Source organism: Gossypium raimondii, chromosome 12, assembly GCF_025698545.1.
Source record: "Gossypium raimondii isolate GPD5lz chromosome 12, ASM2569854v1, whole genome shotgun sequence".
Classification (NCBI taxonomy): Eukaryota; Viridiplantae; Streptophyta; class Magnoliopsida; order Malvales; family Malvaceae; genus Gossypium; species Gossypium raimondii.
In genome coordinates, this window is record NC_068576.1 from 46,572,569 (window position 1) to 46,588,867 (window position 16,299).

The window sequence follows — 16,299 nt, forward strand, 5'->3', positions numbered from 1 at the left end:
ATTATGTAGTATACCATTAATTCAAAAGAAATGAAAAAAAAAGTTACACAATTCATTATCAAATTATCTCAAGAAGTATCAAAACCCATACAAAATATGATGTCCCTAAAAGAGGACTACTTCACATAGTCATTCACTTTCAACATGTCCAATTTCATGTAAAACCTTTATAAGGGCATTTTTGGAGCTTTTAAGATAGTGCACAAACTCATAAGCAACCAATACAATATCCAAAATAAGTCTATCAAGAACAAATGCACTTTAAAACTAGCTAATGCAATGAGTAATAATATGTTTCATGTGATTAATCAACACCTTTTAATGAATTTTGCATATGACAATACACAAATTAATTGAATTAAAATCATGCATGGAATAAAGGCCAAGGTAAACAATATTGAACAAGTGAATCTACTATTTTTCTATTGGAATTGGTACGTGCTAATATCACGTGCTAATATCAATATGTTTTGATCTATCATTTCATATTTATCGATATTACAAAATATATGTATATGAAAATGTTTATAAATATCAAATAAATAATTCTAAATAATATTTAAATATAAAATATTCATCAATAATAATAAAAACACTCAAACTCTACAAATAAAAATTCATCATTCAATAAATCTAAAATTAACAAGAAAAAAAAAGGCGAAATTCTTACAGTTACTAACTCTGACATGAAAAAATGTAGTGTCATGATCACCTTCTTGAGCCAGGTCCCCGTAGATTGATGGCTTCAATATTGCTCCTCTTTATTAAGTATCTTCCTCAATTTGCCCTAAGAGAAAGCATAGCTTAGACATTGACATCCGAAATGTCATCATTCAATGAATCAACCATTTTGTTAAGAACATTTATATAGTGGTTTCATGCTTTATACCTTTTCCTTAGCTAAAATTTGAGATGAGTCCCAAATTCCTTTGATAATTGTTTTGTTTATGTTTTTCAACTCTGAATTGGTCTGATTCAGTCCAATCCATTTTCCTATTTATAAATAATATAAAATAATTTTATAATTAAATTTAAATAAATCAATTTATTATTATTTAATTTGTAAAGCAAGCTATTTGGGTGAATCTGAATCAGACTCAAGCTCGGGTTTGAAAATCATTTTGGAATCAGGCCTCGGCCCTAGGTTAGACTAGCCCAACCCAACTCATATAAGTCCAACGCAACATTCAACATATGTAAAACGACACTGTCCTAGTTCCTCAATATGTAAGGCTATTAGATTTGAAGCGTCGTCGTTTAGGAATGACAAACCATGTGGAAAACAAACTTGTCTCAGCAGCCACCTAAATACCTCCGTGATTTTACTCCTCCGTTCTCTTCCCTAAAATTTTCCCAGTCTCAACCAAACTCTCTCTGGTGACCCTTCAAAAGAATCACCGCCATGGCGATGCAAACCGGAGTCGGCTTTTCGAAGATTTTGATCCTTGCCGGCGCAGGCACTTCTCATTTTCACTCTCTTACTTCAATCATCCTTATATTCTCATTTTGTTTTTCTTCTAGTTCAATTTTGACTTTTCTCGTTTCGTAATTTTTTTCTCTTCAGGTTACACCGGTACGATCCTTCTCAAGAACGGTAAGCTATCGGACATGTTAGGCGAATTGCAGGTTAGTTTTAACTGTTTCGCATTTATTTCAATTCGTTAGTTTCTCGCTGCCATCTCATTGAACTTACTATCCTTCGGTTTATTATTTATTTATTAATCTCTAAATTATGTCCTTCTAACTTTCTTTCTTTTTCTTTTTTCCTTTTTTTTTGATCTGGTAATCTCTTGTGAAGGGACTGGAAAAAACTGGGGACCAATCAGATGATTCAGATGCCCTTCTGGCTCAGGTATATGATTAAATAGAGCTCAAATTTTAAAATTTTTGGTTGTAATTTGATTCTTTTTTTTTTTTTTGTGTTAACTAATCCGTAGGTGCGTCGTCTCTCAACGGAGATTAGGCAACTGGCCTCAGCACGGCAGATAACTGTTCTGAATGGGGATTCCGGCGGTATTTTTAATTATATCTGCTTAAATAGTAGTTGGTAGCTTTAAAATTAGAAAATGTGTGAAACCGGTTTATGATTATATTAGCCAGACTGAACGGTGCATTTTCTAAGTGAATGTGTCTTAGTTGTTTGCTTTTTCTTTTCTTCTGATTTGGCAGTTAAGTTAACCTCTCTGGTAATCCCTGCTGCTACCTTGGGGGCATTGGGTTATGGTTACATGTGGTGGAAGGTATGTAAATTATAGATATATTGGCATTTTTTCCATGATTTGTTTGACAACATGAGAAAACAACACTACCTTAAATATGATAGGAATATCTCAAAATCTATACTATACGAATTATTAACAGACTGGCATTTGTATAAATATAAAATACCTTAAATATGATAATGATACGGCAAAATACATGAACGTGACATGGATGCCCAAACTGCCTGGCTCATTTCTCTATCCCTTTTTGATTTATTTGCTTCCACATTATTAATACCTTTAGGATAAAATCATACTCTTGCTTACTGATATTATTATTTTTTAAAAACTAGCTCTCTTTCTGTCCATTCATGTGGTCTGCTTTATAATTAGGTTAATATGTTCTGTTTCTTTCTTTTGTTGTCTTTTTTTAATTACTAGGGCATTTCGTTCTCTGATCTATTTTGGGTAACAAAACGCAATATGGCATTGGCTGTGGAGAACTTAACAAAACATCTGGATTCTGTGTCAGATGCTCTCTCTGTAAGTTTATATTCTCTTGTTTTCATTTTCTTAGCATTTTGTTTTCATTGAGCATGTTTTCTACGAACCAAATGATTTCCATTGTCAATATCATGTGCATCTCTAATATGAGTTGACCTAGTTAGTATATAAATTTTGTATGAAAACCACCTTTCATTACTTTACAAATTATGTGGTCAGGCTGCAAAGAAGCATTTGACCCAACGTATCCAGAACCTGGATGATAAAATGGAAACACAAAAGGAAATCTCAAAAAGCATTCAAGAAAGTGTAAGTGACATGTTTTCCTTTTCTTTTACCTGAACTTTGAAGTCAGAATATCATATGCAACACAACCTCATTGAATAAGGCCCACTTCCCCACTTGTTTCTTCTTGCATTGCGTATGAATTTTAGTTTTAAGGAATGAAGAGAGTAGGTCAGACATTATTTTTTTCAAATTCTTCTCATATGACGATGAATCTGTGATGATTTCAATAAAAATAAGTGGGTTTGGATCATTCGTACTTGGTGTTAGAATATGAACTTTATCATGCGCTTATTTGCTGTTTGGTACTGGGCTCTTGGTTAATATACTTGGATTTTAGGGTCAGTAGACAACAAATTGGATAGATCAAAAGAATTAATGTTTTACCATCTTTAATGTTGTTCATATATGTAAACAGGTAGAAGAGGCTCGTATGGATCTTTCCAACATTGAATATGATTTGGATGCACTGCAGAGAATGATTTCTGGTTTGGTCAGAATTCTTTTGTTCTTCTCTAATGTATTTTGCAGTTTTGTTATTGAGAAGCAGTTGTTATATTGTATCACATTGGCTGCATCTCTTCTTTCTTTCTTTCATTTTGCCCCATGTCAGGAGATATTAAACTTGTTAATGAAATCTGGTTCTCCAGAAACATAAAGGAGCATTGCTATTTCTTTTTAATGTCTTTACCTTGTTCTCGAATGTCATGGTATTTGTGTACATGTATCTGATCTGTTTTGCTTTTCCACCTTTGCCCACTTGCAGGATGGAAAAATAGGTTCATTGGAATATAAGCAGGTAAATAACTTATTTCACCTTTTCTTGTACTTTGCAATATTGAATTTCAATGTGTTTCTGGGCGGGAAATTTCATTGTTTGACCTTGCTGCTTTACCCTGTGATCACCTGCATGGGCTGATTGTGGCACTGATGAAAAAGAATGTGATATTTAGTTTCATGCACATCTGACTTTAAATTCTTTTGGTATGCAGTTTCTTTATTGATTTTGTTTAACAGGATTTACCCACATGTTTATTTTTGGCAGGATCTTGCCAATGCTGGTGTGTGGTACCTTTGTAACATGGTTGGGGGCAAGAAAGCAAAGATGCCTGAAGCCCTGCAGGTTGGTACTAGTAAGAAGATGACTTTTTAATTTGTTTGCACATTTTGTGTTTGCAATGTGATGATATTTTCATTCCATCATATTTAAAAGCAAAAAGGAAGGGGGAAAAATGGGGAGGTTTGGAGATTGTCTTTGTCATTTGTCTTTCCTTATTGGATCATTTCATCTTATAAATCTGATGGTAATCCCTGCTAGTCTGTAATAATTACATGATTCATGTTTCTGTACTAAAAAACAACCTTTCTCATTCCATCTCTGCAAATGTTTTAATGACTATATCTTATAGTCTGATTTGACATTTTCTTGCAGGAGCAACTTAAACTTTCTGGGAAACCTCGTTCTTTACTCATGCATTCAGGAACTCCAACTACAAAGGTATCTTTTTGTGTTCATAGATAAATTTTAAATCTCTTGTGCTCTCACATCTACACATGCACACACGTAGTGCACTTAACATGTGGTTGAATGAAGTGTGCATTGACAGGTTATCAATATTAGCTTGAATGTGATAGCTTAAACTTTCATGGATGAACCCAATTAATGTGTTTGCTCTACTGCTTCCTGGGTTATGATTGCTTGCTGGAGTTTAAACTGATAACTTTGGAGTTTAAAATTTTGACATGCATATCGTTTTCTATAATAGTTTTACCTGGTTCGTTTCAGGGTCTGAAAGACTTTGTAGATATTTTTTCTGCAAGTATGAAAGATTCAGGTCGAGATGTTATCGTGCAAGATGATATTTATAATTTGGAGGATGAGCCAAGAGGCCTGCACAGGTGTGATTCACAATCTTGGAAATCTTTTTTTTTTTTCTTAAAGAAAGTTCACCCAAGTTTTAACCTGTGGAAAACTGTTTTGGATGGCAATGCTATTACAACTCTTGGGGCATGCCATTGTTGTGGCTGTAGTTTTTTTCTCTTTAAAAAAAATATTCTGGAGTTGATTTCTTAAAATTTTGTAATAGCTAAAAGAAAGTAATATTATGATAGTCTTAAGGAAAAAGAAAGCTTCGGTCCATTTTGTTTCACATAAATTTGATATTTGCAGGAGCATTTCAGGTAGGTGTTGATGGCATGTTGGCAACCAACAATTTGCAGTTTGGCAGTTAGGAGAAATTAGCTATACATGGTAATGAAATGATAAATCCAAGTACAGAAGATTTAGTTAGCCAAGGACAAAGAATTAACTTCATATTGTTTATCTCTGTTTGTAAACTATACCCATTTAACAGTTGATTCAGTTTAAATCTTATTATGTTATTTTGATTCTTCATTTTCCGTAATTCTTATTATCTCCAAGTATATAGGAAAGCTTTTAAAATATACATTAGACATGCATACTCGCGGCATCCTTTAATTTTGGTAATTGTGATAAAGGTTTTTTAACGATGATGATTGGAACTAAGTTATGAAAATATGTGATATGCTGTATGAAATTAAAAGTGCTAAATATTGGGTTTGAATTCTTTATCCAGCTTAAATTTTTGAGTTTTAAGTGAGAATAATTATCAAGTTTAGAGATTAATTTAGATAAAAATAATTTAGGCTTCAATGTGAGAACAACTTGAAAAAATATAATCGTTAGATAAATTAACAATATGCGAGACAGTTATTCAATACCAACAAGGGTTTGTTGTTGACCTAGTAGAATATTATGTTTTATATTAAAATGCTATTATTTAGTTAACCCTTGTTGAAGCAAAATTTTTGTACCGTTTTTCTATAAATAAAACCTATGAGCAATAATTACATTGCCATTGAGCATAATTATTCTGTAAAAACATAGTGACAATTTTTTAGAATAATTTTTTTAAAAAGTTCATAGTTTTTGGTTCCGTAGAAATAATTAATATTTTTACTTAAAGTTAATCAAATTTTTTATTCTGTACACTTGGTTCGTTTTATTTGAGCCCATACTCAAAGTAATTCGAGGATAGAAGATAGAGGAGAAGATCGATTGATAGAAAGAAAGCCGAGAAATGAATTGGACCGCTTCGTACAAAGCATAAGTAATAATTTAGTTAAGAATATATTACTATAAATATCATAAGGCTAGGTTTTAAGAAAAATTTTAAACTCCAACTTTGCCTAAAAATACTATTTTCTAAATTTATTTTTCCAACATGGCCAAAATGTTTTCCCATTGTAGAGGTTGGCATCATCAAGAAAGGAAGAAGCAAAACAACCATAAGACAGACGAACCAATGGGGCATAACGAGGCATCCATTGGTAAGGTGACAAAGGATGAGAGCCTTGCTGCCAAAACACGGATGGATCGATAAATGTTTTACAATAAGAAAATGATGTTAGATCTTTGGTTCAAAAGGGTGACCTAGAGAATTCCATGGTTAGTAGCTGGGGAATATCTTAGCTCACCTTCGTTGACTATTGTTATCAACAAACATCTCGTTCAACTTCTTCAGTACACCATCTTCATAGTAGCAAAGACAAGGACAATTGCGACCTCCTCAACATGAGAACTTCAATAGAAGACCAAGAAGGAAACCAGTGAATGAAAATGTTAGCGGAGGTGATTGAAAGAATGTTTATCCACCCAAAAGGCACAACACTAGCAGTGACATCCTATTCAAAATGTTCAAAAAGGCAGGACATCTTGTTCGGCCTCTTCACGGAAAATATAAAAGTAGTCCCAAAGAAGTGGTTGACGTTTCCCTTGAATAACAAACAAGGAATACAAAAATTTGGCCTAGCATATGGAAAAGAAGATTAAGATGTGATGTCTTGTCCCCTGTGGAAGAATTAATTGAAGGCCAAGGCATAATGTCTTAATCCTATTACACTTACAAAAATTAATATATGAAGTCCTGATTTCCTTGAAAAAACAACCGAAAGCCAAGATGTGAAGTTTTGTTCCCTCAATGAATTGGCTAAGGTGCAACGTTTCATCCCCGTTATGCCCATGAAGACAAAAGTACGAGGTCTCATCCCTATTGGATGAATCAACCAAGACGAAGGAGAGAGGCTCCGCCCCATGATGATAATGACCATAGCAAAAACATAGGCATAAGGGCCTACGACAAAACTACCTTTTTAGGCCTAAACAAATTGTATAAGAAAAAGCCACTACTTATTCAGGTGAAAAATGCCTATTTAGGTAAAAAAAATGCATTTTTTTTAAATCAATGCAATGCACTCATCTACCAAATATCAAAGTATGAAAACACAGATGCAAAAGAATAACATGACAAAGCTCAAAAGTGATTAACAATAAAAGCAAAAAAGTAATTTCTTTCTTAATGCTTATAAAATATATGACTAAAAAGTCATTGTTGTCAATCTCTTCGAGTGAAATATTCTCAGGAATAGATGAAGGTTAGCCATCAATGCTTTTCCCTTTTATAGCAACATGTATATCCCAATTTCATCTCTCTAAATTAAAGTTTGTGACACCTCACACTCGATCCAATCTCCGGACTTGAATTTGTGATGCTACATTACATTGCTGAAGCAACTCAAGCTACTATAACACAAATACATTCAATTTAATCAGTCATATAATTCATATACATGTATTTAGAAATTCAATGACTTCATTTCATCAATTTATAGAATTTTATAGGTTAATATTAGAGTTAGGACTCGAATTCAAACTCAAATACTAAATTTCAAATTCATGTCTCGAGACAAGGATCTCTATGTCTCGAGATAGGTCATAACTTATTTTGAGATTTTTAGCTTCAAAGTTAGCATGTTTCAAGACATGGTGGTCGTTAATGATGAAAAAAAGGTAAAAGTTGAATCTACGTAAATTTTCCTCATAATTTTTTCCCTATTAAATTGTTTTATTTATAAGACCATTATTTTATTTATAAAATTATTATTTTAATAAATAAATTTCATGTTAGAAAATATGAAAATATATATTCATTTATTTATCAATATTTTTATAATTTTGTATGCATTTTTATAAAATCTTATGTATTTTTATCGAAAAATAAATTTTAAATAATTTTTATTCTTAAATTTTTAAAATTTTATTTTAAAAATAAGACTAAATTTTCAAAATGTGTAAAATTGAGGGCTAAATTTGTTATTTTTTTAGATTTAGACTAAATTGATAGAACAGTAAACATTAAAGGTATAAATTTATTAATGAAGTAGTGATCAAAATATTAAATTTTGATAATGTTGATAGCTAAAATGAAAATTTTAAACTTGAGTGATCAAAATAGAAACACTTTAATAAATGGATAACTAATTTTATAGTTAAAGAAAAAGGAAAAGGAAAACAAATAGAGGAATTTTTTTTTTTTGTAAAGAAAATAATTCTCCATGGCAGTGGTTTGTCGCCAAATGCAAGGCTCCATTATCAGTCGACTACTCGTCATTTAGTTCGGTGATGATCCCATTTATCCTTTTTACATTCCATTAAAAATATTATTACAGTAGAAAACAAATCCAGGGATCGGCTTGGCATCCACTTCTTCTTTATCTGCGTTAGTAGAGTTCTACACGAGTTGGATAAGGCTAATTAAAAGATTTTCAAGTTTGGGTTCGGCTTGATTTAAAAAATGAGTGTAAAATTTTGTTAAATTCGATCTAGATAAAAATATTAAATCTGAATTAGGTTAAGTCCGCTCGTATTAAAATTTTGTATATAAAAATAAATTTACAAATATAATTAATCAAATATACTTAAAACTTAAAATAAATGTTTCCAACAAATGTAAAAATATATGTACTTAAATAACACTAAGATAAGTACAATTTAACAAGTAAATACCTCTATATTAATAGCAAAATTAATAATAAAACAAAAATTATATAATATTTAAACAATAAAAATAAAATAATAGTAATATAATAGTAAAACGATAGGAAAACAATGAAAAAAAAGTAAAAACAGTAGCAGTTTTTTTTTCTTCTTCAAATTCAGATAAAAAATACTTACATGAGGCTTAACTCTTTTAGAAAATGAATCTTATTTTTTTTTATCCAAATCACTTTTCTCGGCTTTGCTTCGAGCCGGGCCAATATGGAGAACCCTATGCGTTAGTTAAAAGGTTTAAGGCACCATTCCACATGGACTGCCCTGTTTTATTGTACAATGGAACTTTACTTTCCTTTGATTCTAAACCTCTGTTGTTGGAGCACATAAAAGGGAGTACACCACCATCAACTTCATTGCACAACATTTCTCCCCCTCCATTCTTATCAACCGCCACCTTCTCTTCAGTTTGGTCGTAGTTTGCGTTCAAGTTCTGCTCTACTAGTTTGTTAAACATCGAAGACCTAAGCAGGAGACTCAATGCTGGTGATGACTTGGGACAAGGACTAACAACGCCCTTCTTTCGGATATCTATGGCTTCTTCTGTTAGAGGATTGGAGTTAAAGAGAGTTAAGCCATTTGTTTGCTCAGTTGGGAAAATGTTCGATGTCATCATCGGCCGAGTTGCCGAGGCTGTCTTAATTTGTTCCGAAATAAGGGCATCGTTGGCTCCTGGTTTTAGCCATCTGATGTATGTGCTTAAATCAAAGTTGGTTACAGCATTGATCCCTCTGTACTCGATCGCTGCAATATCATAAGCATGAGCAGCCTCCTCTTGTGTACCTGCAATAAGAGACCGGTTCGTCGGAATTAACCGAAGTTGGACGTATAATAAGGGCATGTTCAAAAGCATTGAAGTAAAAAACTCACTGTATGTGCCGAGATAAAGATATTTATTTCCAAAAACCCTCCCTATCCTTGCCTCCCATCTCCCATTATGATGATGCCTGCAATGCAGTTGGTAAATGATGTTAATTAATGTTTATTTATTTTTCTACATTGAGATAAAGGTTAGGTTTTGTCTCCTTATTTGCTTACCTTGCTACTCCTCTATACCTGGAAACACCCCTTGAGAATCCACTGCTTCTCCTATAAAACCAATGATTAAATACAGAAAAGCTCAAGTCATACATGATATCTACGTACTCGTCCTTGATACATATCCCAAAATGGATATAGGGATACTGCCTTCTAGAGACCCTCTAAATACATGGAAATTTTGACCAAATAAGAAAATGTTGACATTTTAGCAACTTGGGAAGGGAAATTACCTTCTTAAAGAGGCCAAGTATTCCTCCTTTGTTACACTTCTCATTATCTCAATCTCCGTGCCATAATCAGATACCTGAAAAGTGTATTGTATGTGCATTTGACCAAATATTAGAGATTTCATGGCATCAAAGAAACGAAAATAACTCTCAGATCAGAACAGACGGTAATTTTACAGGAAAATTTGTGAAAGTTGATGTTCCCCAGTATTTAATGGCAGCCAAATCATAGGCTCTTGCTGCAGATTCTTCTTCATCATAAGCTCCTAATAAAATAGCCAAAATACCAGAAAAGATATTAAGTTTTCCATTTAATCTACTTTACTCCAAAAGAAAAATGGTATTCAAAAGTTTTTAAGTACTCACCAAGATAGACTGTTTCATCCAGCAATTTTCACCCAAGGTTCAACCACGTGACAAATTAAACAATCATAGCATTAGCAAATATGTGTATGTGTCTGATAAGAAATCGGATTTTACAAGTCAAAATACCTTGTTTTCCCTTCTTCCTTTGTGTCGGATTCCATGAACCTTTATCCCATAAATGAGCTTCGAACCTTCCGGTCCAACGATGTCTGTTTCAGCATGTATCAGCTTCATCCTTTTGATAATTAAAACATTTTAACAAAGAAAACTACGAGAGAAAAAAAAAAGTGCATATGAAAAACCTGCTGACACCCCTGAATCTTGAACTTCTCTTCACAGTAGTTGCTGTAGGTTGATCACCTTGTAGCTGTTGATGCTGTTGTTGTTGATTACTCAAGCCTAATGCACCATTGGAGTGATCTCTTCGACGTCTTTTGATGCACTTAGTGTCGATGGCATTGTCTTCCGCCGTGCACAAACGAGTTCTTCCGGGTCTGAATTCAGATTTCGCAGTGACAATTTCCATGGTTCTGTAATTGACTTTTGCAGGTTGCTGGACGATGAGAAACTGAAAAATGGTGTCTGAGATATATATAGGTGCGGCAACTTGATCTTTTACTTATTCTGTTTCTTTGCTGTTGCAATTTGTCTGATATGGTTAGGGACAAAACCTGTCGATACTTACAACATCAGCGAAAGACAAAAATGAAGTGTCCACATTCAGCCAAGCTGGAACTATAGTGTAATTACCTGAGTTACTGGTACTCCTAGTGTGATGTCTGATATAGATATATGTCTGAACAAAGACTGTAATGAAGGCCTAAGAGAATAATCCTTATTCTATATAGCGGATGTCTAGTGTAATCAGAACTGACTCCTTCCTGTTCCCTCGTTATCTTCAAGGTTTCAGACTTTGACATATATATCTAATCCCTTCTTAAACCATTTCCAGACTTGGATAAGGTTATACCATGTTAATGATATTTAAAAACCAGGTCTTACATTTAAACTTTTACACGACAGAAACTGGTAGCTATGGTTTAAATAGCGGCTGTAACGCAATGGTTTTAACTCTTCCTATGGTTGATATTTACTATAATCAATGGGGAGAGTTTTTGTGATATCTATATTATCATAATGGACAAAGTGGAAGGTTAAAAGGAAGCCAAGGCGACAAGTTTGGTATGACAAATGAAATTGGTTTTTTATGTCCAAGAAAATGCAAGTTTTTGTCTTCTGGGATATACCATGTCTGACAGGAAAATATGTCTGATTGTGCATAGTCCTTAGGACTTTTCGTCAACGAAACTTCTATATGCAATCATAGCTCATCTGCAGCTTCTTTTGTTTAAATTTGAAAATTTTGACTAGTTTATTTTTTTCTGCACCAAAAAGAAGAAACATTCACCACGGAGCTCTTGAGGTTTAGGGCGATTTCTACTATATACATAAAGAACCTATAATATTCTCTCTTATTTTTAGAGACTTCCAAGCAGCTTTTTTTTATTATTTTTCCTTCTCTTTATTTTACTATAAAAATAAGAGGCCTGAAACTATATTTATAACAGTTTTTAAGGAGTGTAAATATGGTTAGTTTAATCTTTTACTTCAGTAAAATGGATTTGTTTGGCTTTTAACTAAACTAGTATTTTGGCTCAACTTTGCTTGGGTTGTGTTTCTTTCATATCACTTATATTTATATTTATACAAGAATAATTGTAAGTTCAGGAAACTAATACCATCAAAGAATTAACCAATAGAGGAGAAATGCTTGTTTGGACCACCGCCATTCCTGTGGACATAACAATTTTTCTTTCTCTTTTTATAATTTTTAAAAATTTTAAATCAAATTTTTTTCATTTTGGAATGGCCAAAGTGAAATTTACCATTATTAATTTAAAATTTTATAAATTATAAAGAAGTAGTTTTTTTAAAATTCCCTTCTTTCACTTTTTGGTTGGGCTGCTTGACAATATTTTTTTTTGTTGTGAATTACAATAATAGGACAAAATCCTAACAACAACGCAACTCAAACCTAAGCCACACCTAAAGTAGTGAATACCCTTAACTATTAAGCCATTATATAAGATTCTTGACAATGCTACTTTTAAATAGTGTATTATGCCTTTAGAAATTTTTTATTTTTTCTTTAATCACGTGATGGACATGCAACTTACCATCATATAAGTCATTTCCAAGTTTGATTTTTTTTTAAATGAGCATAATTTTTTACATTTCAAATTTCATGCAATGATAGATTTGAACAAAAAGATCATCTTATCCAAACCCACATGAATTACCCAACTAAAACAAAAGGTAAGATGTTACTCTCAGAAACCTTAAAGATTGTTTTTAAGCATAACTTGTCATATTTCAAGTTCAACATTAAAGCTTTATCTTGATAAGTTTGAATAAAGATATCATCTCACCTAAACCCACATGAATGACCCAACTAAAACTAAAAGCCAGGTGTCACTACCAGAATCCTTAGGGGTTGTTCTTAATAAATGGTATAGATATGAATAAAATGGATATTTTATTATGCATTTTTATTTAGTAAATTTTAACAAGAATTAATAATTAAGTTTTTATGTTATTTCTAAACTATTGGAAACTTTGACTCTCTTGTTCAACCAAGAGTTATAACTAGTTGTTTGGAGCAATCAAAGTTTTGGGTGTTGGCATATTTGACCTTTTTACGACTTATGTTTTATTATTAGTTAATAACAAATTATAAGAGAATTTCATAGTAAATTAGAATATTATCATTATCCATTTGATTAGCCTTGAAGAGGAAGGAAAGAAGTTTGAACTTTGGTTAATACTCATCATTATCTTTCTCTTTCTCTTTCAGAGTATTTCAAGATAATTAATAGAATAGAATCAACTTTTAAATGAGTGTTTCAAGGCTATTAAAGCGGTGCTGGTTGAACACTTAAAAGAGGCATATAAACAAGTTGTGTGTGTCACATATTGTTTTGTAGTTTTGAGTGTTTTTGTCAACACTTTTGTTGTATTTTCTTGTATTATTTTGTGACACTTTTTAGATATTCTTTGGAGAGTTTTATTGATTGTAAAGTGAGGTATTTGGGAGGGTGGTTTGTAACAATTTGGATTCGACTTTGAGGCTACAAATATCTGTGTGTGTAAATGGTAGTTTGGGCTTTAGCTAATAATTGTACCAGATACATTGTTAAATAAAATCATTTTCTAAGTGAGGCTCCGCAGAATAGGATTGGTGAATCCGAATTATGTTAACCAACATTATGTGCTATCTTTTCTTTCTTTGCTCATTCATTTATTTTGCCTTTAATCAGTTCCGTTCAATTTTGTCCCAATTTCAGTTAGAATGAAATTATTTTACAACCAACCAAGTTATCTATTTAAACAATTGTTGGAATGGAGTACAAATTGAAGGCTTTTCCAATTGGTATCAGAACGGGCTTCAAACATACTTGAAGGAGATCTTGAACTAAGGTTTGCAATAATGAAGTCCAAGAAGAATGTTGTTCTATCTCACGTCCACCTACAGTGATTAAAGCATCAAATTCAAACCATGATAGATATTCCTTTCAACAACCACAAGGAAATGTTCAACCAAATGTTGAAGAACATGGAAGCGTTATTTTAATTGAACAAGTTCTTAAGGAACGAGTTCTTAAGGGAAGAAGTTATCAATCTCAAAGAAGAAAAATAAAGGCTTGAAATTGTGGTCAAAGAAAAAGATAATGTTGTCATCAATTTTAAAAAAGCCAATGCAAATTTTGATAAAACTATATAATAAAAAAAAGGATGAGATCATTTTGCTAAAATGGATGCAACTTTGAAAGCAATTGAGCAAGAGTTTAATGATGCCAAAGTCATTCTCAAAAAATATGAAAGGCAAAGTAAAGATATCTTAGCTGTTGGGAGATCCAAACCTGGTTGTAATGTACTTGGTAAACACCCTATATCTCCTACGAATTTTGTTAAATCTAATGAGATGATTGCTACTTCTTCCTTTGAGATAAGTAAAAGGAAGAATAACAAATATGTTTGTTACTATTGTGGAAAGATCGGACAGATTAGATATCATTGTTACAAGTTGATGAATGATCAAGGAAGGAGAAGCACAAGGAAAATTCAATCTAATATTGCAACAATTAATGGAACAACACCTAGACAACAACATATGTCACAAGAAGAAAGGAAACTTAATATCCCCACTGTTTTAAGATGACGGAAGATTGAAAGAAATTTAACTCGATTGCCAAAACAAAAAGAACAAGGAGACCACAACTTAGACAAGTTTAGGTGAGGAAGGATCAAGCACATTTATGTTATAAAGATCAACGTTTGATTGATACTCGTGTGAAGCATGAAGTTACAACGGATGGAGATCATATTGAAGATTTATCGAGCATTGGACAAATGTCATCTAGATTTTGTGAAAAACACTATTGTTGTTCCATAAGCTACAACTCATCTTGTTGATGAAGTAACTTTTAGTCTCATCCCCTCTATACAATAGAATGCAAGCTAACAGGGGATGAATAGTAAGGGAAGTAATGATTTGGTGATTTTTTCTACTTTGATTTTACTTATGGTTGTTTTTTAATGTTTCTATATTTTGAGTTGACGCTTCTGAGTTGATATTATTGCCCGTTGTTATTGCTATATTCGTGTTGATTTTAGAAGACAAGTTTTTTTAAGATATGATTTGGTTTAATCATGGCATTAAAGAGGTTGGTGGATAAGAAAGCACAAGGAGAGACGAAAATGAAACAACATTATTTATTTTGGTTGTCCAAAAAGCTCAAGTTTGGGGTTTTTGAGGATCGATATGAATTTATTTAATGCTTATATTTAAAGGTTGATAGTTAAAAAGTCATTTTTGCTGAAAAGATCTCTTGGTGAGGGGGAGCACTTTTGACATCTTTGCTAAAAAGGGGAGAAAATGATAGCAATAAATGAAATGTTATTGTTGACTTGTTGAATATGTTTTTGATGTGATGATGTTTTATAGTTATAGTTGTTGTATTTCGCTTTTGTCAAAGGGAAATATGATTTTGATTTTTTAAAAACTTTGTTGATTCGATAATAGTTTGTTACTTTTAATTTTTATGGATGGACATAAATTTGACTTATACCTTATGCTCTATATCCTTTGTTTTTATCTTTGGGTTTTTGATTCATGCGTAGTTGATTTTGTGATGAACAAGCTTGGTTGTTGATGTGAGAAGTGGTTATTTCAGCATGATTCTACCTCTTAGGGGGAGATATTCTAATTCCCTTAGTATGTGACTTGTTTGGACTGTGTGCTAATCAGTTGTTGCAGGATTTTTTCAAAAAAAACTTTGACTATCTTATTTGAACAACATTGAGAACAAGCTGTTTGGAGAAATTAAAATTTTGGGTGTTGGCATATTTGACTTTTTAATAACTTATATTTTAATATTAGTTAACAACAAATGATAAGAGAATTTCATGGTAAATTAGAATATTACCATTATCCATTTGATTAGCCTTGAAAAGAAAGGAGAGAAGTTTGAACTTTGGTGGATGCTCATCCTTATCTTTAAGAGTATTTCAAGCTGTTGGAGCACTTATTTATGAAGGTTTTTATATGACAAATGTCGAAGATTTTCAATTTTATCAAAACATTGTTGGTTGATCTTGAAGAGACCAATAAATAGGTTGTTTATGTCACACATTCTCGATTAGTTTTGAGTGTTTTCGTCAATAACTTTGTTGTATTTTCTTGTGGTTATTTTGTGATACTCTT

General features: G+C 32.2%; 2 protein-coding genes across 2 annotated transcripts; one reads left to right on the forward strand and one right to left on the reverse strand.

The window, feature by feature from the left end:
* The first annotated feature begins 1,289 nt into the window (after positions 1 to 1,289).
* LOC105764528 (uncharacterized) lies at positions 1,290 to 5,385 on the forward strand. Its single transcript, XM_012583133.2, has 13 exons — positions 1,290 to 1,457; positions 1,565 to 1,626; positions 1,799 to 1,852; positions 1,938 to 2,013; positions 2,170 to 2,240; positions 2,643 to 2,744; positions 2,925 to 3,014; positions 3,409 to 3,483; positions 3,757 to 3,789; positions 4,036 to 4,113; positions 4,423 to 4,488; positions 4,777 to 4,889; positions 5,161 to 5,385. The coding sequence occupies exons 1-13, from the start codon at positions 1,403 to 1,405 to the stop codon at positions 5,180 to 5,182; spliced, it is 897 nt and encodes a 298-aa protein (XP_012438587.1). The 5' UTR covers positions 1,290 to 1,402; the 3' UTR covers positions 5,183 to 5,385.
* Positions 5,386 to 9,082: 3,697 nt separating this feature from the next.
* Positions 9,083 to 11,199, reverse strand: LOC105762225 (AP2-like ethylene-responsive transcription factor At1g79700). Its single transcript, XM_052625886.1, has 7 exons — positions 10,838 to 11,199; positions 10,662 to 10,744; positions 10,536 to 10,544; positions 10,347 to 10,435; positions 10,173 to 10,246; positions 9,940 to 9,990; positions 9,083 to 9,848 (listed from the first exon to the last, which is right to left on the reverse strand). The coding sequence occupies exons 1-7, from the start codon at positions 11,059 to 11,061 to the stop codon at positions 9,119 to 9,121; spliced, it is 1,260 nt and encodes a 419-aa protein (XP_052481846.1). The 5' UTR covers positions 11,062 to 11,199; the 3' UTR covers positions 9,083 to 9,118.
* Positions 11,200 to 16,299: the final 5,100 nt, after the last annotated feature.